Genomic DNA, 8,752 nt, shown 5'->3' with positions numbered 1-8,752 from the left:
ATTAATATTCATTTATACATTAATTTATAATTAATTCATTCATTACATGTAAAACACAGTAACAACTCATATTTGAGAACTGAAATTGAATTAATTAGAACCTCAATTTATATAATTGTATATAGATTTTTTTTTAATTATTATTCATTCATTCTCACTATCATTTTAAACAAACCCATGCTTTAATTTTATTCTCATTCACTACCCACTTCTGTGAGGTTATGTTAATGTGGCTTGTGTCATATCCTCATCAAGAATGTAGTGTTCTGCTAAAGCAGCCTACGAAATTTCCGTAAGTGACAGCGCATTTCCGTGGTAACCTGTCTGGCCTGCGCTCCTCCGCCGCTGTCTGAAGCAGCGTAACTTTAGAGTTCATGCGTTGGCTAGCTGTCACGACCAGCGGATTTCAAGGGCTGCAACACCTGTTTTCTCGACCGAAAGACCCAACAACACAGCCAAGATGTTGAATATGTGGAAAGTGAGGGAGCTGGTTGATAAAGCGTGAGTATTGCGAATGTTTTCGAAAGTATTTCGGTGTCCTGTCTCATACCTGTTGAAAATGAGACACGTACGCACTCATTGACGTCACATCGCACTCTCGAGACAGGAGCTAGCACAGTGGCTAACTACAGCTTTGTTGTGCTCTTAAAAGTAACATATTTCGTCAGTGTATGTAGCAACTTTCGTTTTCGAGTCGGTTACGATACTTAATCAGACTTGTTCACTTGTTTATTACGAGTTAATTTTGTTTACGAGACAAACGGTACCCTCAAACTTCCTCGCTGTTAACTCTGCTGCTAATTTTATGACAGTTGCTAAACTTGTGTTGACTGTGAAAACACGGCGCTTGTGTTTAAAAGTGCTTTACAAACCAAACTAACGTGTTGATTGTTAATCTTTCTGAGTGAGAAAAATGTTTAAATATAAAGTAAGAGCGCGTGTTTTACTTGGCATTGGAGTGGCAACAACTTTTTCATGTTTGACAGCTATTGTCAGGCACTTTTCAAGCTCATCAGCTAGCCTGAAATGAAAAACGACCAATTGTACATATTTGTATTGTGTCAATTGCTGATTAATTGGCAATCTGTTTACAATCTTGGTTGTAATCTCGTTACAAAGGCTGTAAGTGCAAAGATGGTTGCATAGCTTCTGTAATGGAGCCTTTGAGTTTCATGGAAACTGTTGCTGTTAGACTGAAACTTGTGTTTTAACCCTTTAAAGGACAGGAACATAATACCCCAGAAAAATATTATTTGTTATATTCCAACACAAATCAAAATACTGCAGTGTTATATTTTTATTAAAATGATTGCTTTTATCTAAAATTTTCTTGTCCCATAATAAAAACATTTAAATGATAAACATTTACTTAGAGGTCAGTGGTCTTCTGCGCATTCAGTGCTTTAGTCCACTATGCCACGCTGTCATGTTTGCTTGTACATAACGATTCTAGGATGATGCCAGTTTTTTTACAGTCTCTTGATGTTGGTATTTGCTGGCAACCCCTTTTAATATTTTTCTTAAATTGGGCCCACTCACTATCTCAGAAACCATTTAAAGGGGTCCTATTATGCTTTTTCACTTTTTCAACTTTAGTTAGTCTGTAATGTTGCTGTTTGAGCATAAAAAAGATCTGCAAAGTTACAAAGCTCAAAGTCCAATTCAAAAGGAGATATTTTATTTAACAGAAATCACTTTTCAAAAACTACAACGAACAACTCGTTTGGACTACAACGCATATTTTCTGGGATTTGTGATATCACAAATATGGACGAATGGGTCGAGACCTGGTTGAGCTGCACTAGAGAAGGCAACGAGTGTTATCACTATGTCAGAGACATGCTAGCTTTCCCAAGGCAGACGAACTTTAAATCGGGTGTAAATCGTGCTCAAATTGATTTGATTTTGACGCAATATTTACACTGAAGCTCGCAGGCGGCTATGGTAAGGGGAGTGGTGCCAATCATAGCACACACTGGCCCAGCTAACCAATCACAGCACATGTCATATTTCAGAAGGCAGGCCTTCATTTGATGCAGGAACTATTCGAGCCGTTCATGCCAGACTGGGGAGAGAGGTGTTGTAATAATGTAAAATATGTGAAAAATAATGTGTTTTCAAACAACCTAGTATGAGAGCCTGTTCTAGTACACCCCCAAAACAAAATCAAGACTTTGTAAAAGAGCATAATAGGACCCCTTTAAGGGTTACCCTGTCTGTCATGCACACTGTCAACTACTGTCTTTATGAATAGTTTACAAGGTTGTTAAGTGGGAAAATACAGCAATTCAGAATTATGTTTTTCTTTAGAAGTCCTACGGTCAAGGACAAATCAAATCTCTGTCTTAAAATAAACTGCTTGTCATAGTTTGTTTCTTAGACTTTCTGAGTATATCTCAGAGTCTGATTGAAGGACCACTATGGCTTTTATGGTTTAAACTTTTTTTTCTTTTTCCTTTTTTTTTAATTTTTTTTATTTGATTTTAGCTTCAATGATGATGACATATAGCATAGTGATCATTAAAGAGGTTATTGTACGACTCTGAACCTGAGTGTTTTTTTTTAATCCATTGCTACCTTGCCCTTTTCTGACAGTATGGAAAAGCAGTTACTGAATGTTTTAATTCACAAATATGAGTTTGCACAAACGTTTGGGTGTTGCCTAATAAGTGGGTACGTCCCTGAAACTGTCATTTACACAATCTTTGTGAATCTATGCTATATGGCGTATTTGACACATAGTGTATTCTATTGGATGTTAAGGGGTTTAGCCACTTAATAGAGACTACAAAAAATCTCTGGAGAAGCAATAGAAATATATAAAAGAAATAAACAATACCATCTATTCTAGACATCCATCACTCATCATGACTTGCCAAAGTAAATAAATAAAAAATAATAATAATAATAATTTCCTGTTTTTGCAAAGCAAGTTTGAAAACAATGTAGCAAAGTGAAGAAATTTAGCTTATTGGCTCCAAAATCAGTCTGCTATCTCCAATAGTATGACCTTTTAACAGACTTACTTGCCAAGTGTAGCCATGGGTGGACTGACGAAGTGTGAGGAATTTAGCTTCATGCTGGTAAAGCAATGAGCCTGTTCCTAAATGGTGTGAAAGTCCTGAAATGCCACAGGAAGACTTCAGTATTACCGTATTTAGTGTAGTAGATGGTATTATCACTCAGCCACAGGTATGCAACTGTTGAAAGAAGTGCAGTAGTACCTTAAATTAAAATCAAAGCATCCTGCATTATCCTCAAGCTGTGAAACCAGGTAATGTGGTTGACCTTTCTGGTGTGTTTTTGAAGGATTGGACACTCTTGTTTATCCCATTACTCAGACAAAAGGAAATTATTGCACCCTGCAAGCATAAGCAAACAGATGTCCTGACCTCTTTTATCACCTCAAGCTATGCCATAGTTTTGTGTCTGTTAGTTTGTAGGGTTTTGTACACCTTTTTGATCTTTACGATTCTGTCATTGTCTATAAGTGATTTAGTCTATAAATGAGGAAACGAGGATGTAGGGAGTTTTTTTTTTGTTGACTTTTTAAAATTGTATTTATTTATATATTTATTTTCACTCATTTCGGTTTACTTATGTTTACACTTCCATTGAGCAGGACAATACTCAGGTATTTTTTTCCATGTAAGCTGTAAACTGAGACACTACACATTTTCTAAAGCAAACGGCAGTATTCTCTATTAAAAACACAAAAAGTGTTTTTTAGGAGTAGGAAAGACTGAGGACTGTTTTTATTTGATCCACCCTCTATTCTCAGCGAGTCTGTCCTTCACCCCACCCATATACTGAGATCTCGTGTGTCTTGTATAACCACTTTTTATGTCACTCTGGTTATGTCCCTCTAGTGCTAAACTGGTATCACATAATAAGAGCTTTTGGTGCTGCTTATTTCCGTCCAGTATTCAAATGAAGGTGGGGTCTGAGAATTATGATTGTTTTAGACATTATTTGAATGACTTTTCTAGCTTTCCTTTTTTAATATGAAATAAAAATAGACATTTTACTGACACCAGTGATGCACCCTTAGGGGATTTTTAAAATGGTTACTTATCAGATAGCATGATAAACAAATAGATGCTTTATATATATAGTTTAAATAGGAAGTGATTTTCAGTGTGTTTATAATCACTGTTAATAAATAACCCATATAGCATAGTCAGATTCTGTTCAGATTCTCTCATCATCCTCACACCTTCATGATGTTCGAAACCCATATGATTTTCCGCCTTGAAACACCAAAGAGATCATTTGCATAATGTCCATGTTCTCATGTGTTTTGCAACCAAAATGTGATGCACAAGGTTTAAATGAGCACAAGTGTGATTGAGACTTAGTTATGAAAACAGACCAAAATTCGTATGACCGAAATGTATCTAATTTCATATGGCTTCAGATAATTTGGAATGTAGCACATAAGTCATATGGAATAAATGTTTGGTTATTATTATGCTTTTTTGGTCTTTTTGGAGCTTAGCAGCCCCTGCTCACTGTATGCTTTTGTTGTATGGAAAAGCACAAGATCACTGTCAGAAATAATGTGCAAAAATTGGGGCCTATAATGGGCAACTTTGTACATCATCTCTACCCCTATAAGGTGCATATTAGTACCTTAGAGTAGTTATAAGGTATAAAAGTAGTAAATAAGGCATACAAATATCCTTTTGAGGGTACTGCCCCAGTGACAAGCTGTTTTATCTCTAAAGGTAGTTTTTTTGCGATTTTATAGGATGTTGGATATTCTGCCTAACATCTCCTTTTGTGTTTAACATAAAGAGGATTTTTTTTCTTTCAGTTTTACAGCCAAACAAACTTCCTTTCAACATACTCTTTAATCCATTCATTAATATGTCACACAGTGCTTATAACAAGTATCACCACATGAACCACAGAGGATTTACTACTGTCTGCTCCGTTTCTCAATCCGATTCATTTTACAAACAAATGATATGAATTTTGTTTTAATTTGGTTTTCTGCCACTCAGTAATTCATATATTTTATCTTTCATATATTTTGTCTTTGCTGAAAGGCTCTTTTTCCTGCTGATATATTTTTTAGCACATAATCAGTCTAAATAAGGGATGTTTGACTTTACTGAAAGGAGGTTGTATTTTAATCTCATTCTTACAGAACCAATGTTGTGATGAACTATACAGAAATTGAGTCTAAAGTTCGAGAAGCCACCAACGATGACCCATGGGGACCGTCTGGACAGTTAATGGGCGAGATCGCCAGGCAAGTGGAGGGGTTTTGATGTTTGATTTGTGTCTCTTTTTCCTCTGAACCTTAACTTTGTCAACAGTTGCACTTTCTTCCAATATGAAGAGTCTCCTAAGATACACTTTTGTTATTTCTGTTTCATTTCAGGGCCACATTCATGTATGAGCATTTTCCAGAGGTAATGAACATGCTGTGGACTAGAATGCTGAAAGACAACAAGAAAAACTGGAGAAGAGTTTACAAGGTATGCTTTAGTGAGGACGGTATATGACTGAAAAGGTTTTGTTTTGCTGTCATCTGTCATGAACTTGACTGTCCTCTCTACCTCAGTCTTTACTGCTGCTGCCGTACCTGATCAGAAATGGTTCTGAACGGGTTGTCACTAGTGCAAGAGAGCACCTGTATGACTTGCGTTCAATTGAGAGCTATCATTATGTAGGTGAGTGAAATGCACAAAAGCAAAAGCTTATATAATTATTCATCTGTCATGTACACTGTTTAATGTCTCTCAGATACTAGTCAGTGATGGATGAATGGGCTTTGTGTTTCAGATGAGAATGGCAAGGACCAAGGTGTCAATGTGCGCCAGAAAGTGAAGGAGCTGTTAGAATTTGTCCAGGATGATGACAGATTGAGAGAGGAGAGGAAAAAGGCCAAGAAAAACAGGGACAAGTATATAGGCGTGTCCTCTGACAGCATGTCAGGCTTCAGATACTGTAAGTCCCTAACTATCTCTCTTTCTTACTTGCACACACACACACACACACCATTCTCACTGTCATATTTATCAAGGTTTGCAAGGGGTTTTTTTACATCACGCAGAAAGCACATTTATCATAAGGAATATTTCTAATCGGTACTCTGAAAACAAGGAGGTCCTCTGTCTCCTCTCCACTGTTGTTGTCCCTGGAGGGTTTGCATTGCCAGATGAGTGAACTGTACTGTAGATTTATTTTGATACCCGGCATAGCTGCATTTTCACATGACAGCATAAATTATGTTTTCGATGTCCTTGATTGGTAAGGAAAAACGCAATGCATTTTTTTAATGACTGTTTCAGATTTAACTGTTATCATGTTTAGTTTGACAGTCGTTTAGCTCTAAAGTTTAATGAAACTTGATATATATGTCTTTTTTTTGTGTTTTTGAGATGGTGGCTTGCACATTTATTCAGTAATTTAACCACAGTCCAATCACAGTTCTTAGTTATGGAATATACCCAAGAGGAAGCATCATAGCCTGATTTCACTTCTCTTTACATTGTCATCAAATTAGTGGGTGAATCTCACACTGGGTCATATTTCACCCCACACCCGGAAAAAAATAAAGTATATTTTGCATAACAGCATTAGGTTTTTGAATTATTTTCTCGACAATTAAGCACACCCTTATAAAAAGTATAATCAACAAAAAAGAAACTGGTATATTAATTAAATTAACTATTTAATATGACTTCATGGTAATATTTATTGTACTGCCTTTCATGTATGCTAATTAAGTAATCCAATTCTAATGAGAACCACTAAACATAACCATTAAGAATAATGAAAATTACTAACAACCTCTGAAGTAAAACATCCAACTGCATGACAGTAATTAAAATAGGTCTGAAAATGTGTTTAATTTATCAGTGAGCTTCATTTTCTTTTTGCAAAATGTATTTTTTTCCTCTGATTTTAATTACCCAGACATGTTTTTGTGGGATTCACTTTTTTATTCCTTATATTTCCATATATAGGTTCTAAATGAAGTTTGACTGTATAATGTGTTTATAGTATAACACATTTCCTGTCCTGTTTATGCATTCTGCAGCGGAGGACAGGTTTGATTTGAGAGATTCACGCTCAAAATGGGATGAAGACTGGGGCAAGGGGGCTTTCCCCTTCAGTGAGAAACTGGGAGAGATCAGCGATAAGATCGGAAGCACCATTGATGACACCATTAACATGTTCCGCAGAAAAGACCGGGACGACTCACCTGACAGATTCAGGTCAGGACCCCCAGGCTGTCTCACTTTCCCTTCTCAGATCACCTGAAAACTCCTGTTCTGCCAAGTCTTCTTTTGTTTTTTTGAAACACAAATAGCATAAATGTTATAACTAATTATATGAACAGATTGTTGACAGTTATGTCATGGACTGATTGTGTTTTATCTACTTATTCTCAAAGCAAGGAAGCATTTTGTTAGTGATCTTGCACAAGCTTATGCTTTATCTTCTCTGTATAGTGAAGGAGATGAGGACCGTCGGGGAACGCGAAATGGGCAGTCAGGGAAATCAGAATTTAAAGATGATGCAGAGACAGTGACAACCAAAAGCGTCCAGATCGTCCAGGCCACAGAGACCACTGCCACTCGTAAGAGAGGAGGCATTCCCTCCAAAACGATAGACCTGGGAGCAGCTGCAAATTACGCTGGCGATAAACCCTCCACCAACACAAACACAAGCCAGGTAGATGCGAGAAACACTAGCTACCAGCACTAGTCTTTTCCTGTTTAATTAAACATCTCTGGCATTTGGACACATAGATGATGCAACTTTTAGGAGAGATTTGTTAATAAATAGTGTGAAGTGAAATGTTAAACTTGTATTCAAAATAACGTAGACTCTACACTGACATCTTGTGGTAGCTGTTAAGAGTGTTTTCAGTTTGTTCGTCCTTTGTTGCCATATAGACCACATCAGCAGTGAGCCAGCCCAGTTCTGGTCTGGTGGACTTGTTCTCAGCAGATCCTGCACCTGCTCAACCAGCTTCCCAAGGTAACAGTAGTAACATGCATCCTCTTTGAGTTACTCTAAGTTAAGAATATCATGGTGGTTCTACAGTTTTTGCAGAGGAAAATATTTAAGATATTATAGAATGTCTTTTTAAAAATATTTAAATATAAAATATTTATTTGATTTGTGGTTCAGCACTACCTTTACAACTGAACATGCAAGAACAGTTCACTTTAGAATGTTTAGGAGAAGTAATATTGAAGGGTTCATCCTTAAAGTGGTCATATGATGCGATTTCAAATTTTCCTTCCTCTTTGGAGTGTTACAAGCTCTTGGTGCATAAAGAAGATCTGTAAAGTTGCAAAGACTAAAGTCTCAAATCCAAAGAGATATTCTTTATAAAAGTTAAGAGTCAACCACACCTACCTGAAACGGCTCGTTCTAACACGCCCCCCACATGTCTACGTCACGATGTAGGGAGATTTGCATAACACCGCCCAAATATGTGGTTGCTGCAAGCCCGCCGGCCTCCGCTCATTCTAGCCACCGGCCTCCGCTCACTCTAGCCGCCGGCCTCTGCCCACTCAAGCCGCCGGCTCTTTTGGAATGACACGACTAGAATTCAGTGGTTAAGTTGTATTTACAACACTGTTCCAGAACAGTTTAACCCAAATATTCAGATGTGTGAAGCACATTTTATGGAGGACTGTTTCCTGATCCTGGAAGAGTAGACTACAATGACGGCTGCTCTGACTCACAGACTGTAAGTACGTTTTCATATTTAAAGAATTTG

The 8,752-nt window shown here is 37.1% G+C and overlaps 1 protein-coding gene across 1 annotated transcript in view; it reads left to right on the top strand.

Moving 5' to 3' along the window:
- Positions 1–305: 305 nt before the first annotated feature.
- Positions 306–8,752, top strand: part of LOC107673881 (clathrin interactor 1-like) — a 26,408-nt gene continuing 17,961 nt past the window's right edge. The window contains exons 1-8 of the mRNA XM_016467694.1: positions 306–501; positions 5,153–5,257; positions 5,390–5,486; positions 5,573–5,681; positions 5,794–5,958; positions 7,055–7,232; positions 7,470–7,692; positions 7,917–8,001. Coding sequence (XP_016323180.1) covers positions 461–501; positions 5,153–5,257; positions 5,390–5,486; positions 5,573–5,681; positions 5,794–5,958; positions 7,055–7,232; positions 7,470–7,692; positions 7,917–8,001 — 1,003 coding nt within the window. The 5' untranslated portion in view covers positions 306–460. The remainder of the gene's footprint in view (positions 502–5,152; positions 5,258–5,389; positions 5,487–5,572; positions 5,682–5,793; positions 5,959–7,054; positions 7,233–7,469; positions 7,693–7,916; positions 8,002–8,752) is intronic.

This window comes from Sinocyclocheilus anshuiensis, unplaced genomic scaffold (genome assembly GCF_001515605.1).
Source record: "Sinocyclocheilus anshuiensis isolate Anshui unplaced genomic scaffold, SAMN03320099.WGS_v1.1 scaffold1351, whole genome shotgun sequence".
Classification (NCBI taxonomy): Eukaryota; Metazoa; Chordata; class Actinopteri; order Cypriniformes; family Cyprinidae; genus Sinocyclocheilus; species Sinocyclocheilus anshuiensis.
The sequence above is the reverse complement of the archived record's forward strand: the minus strand, read 5'-3'. Positions and strand labels throughout refer to the sequence as shown.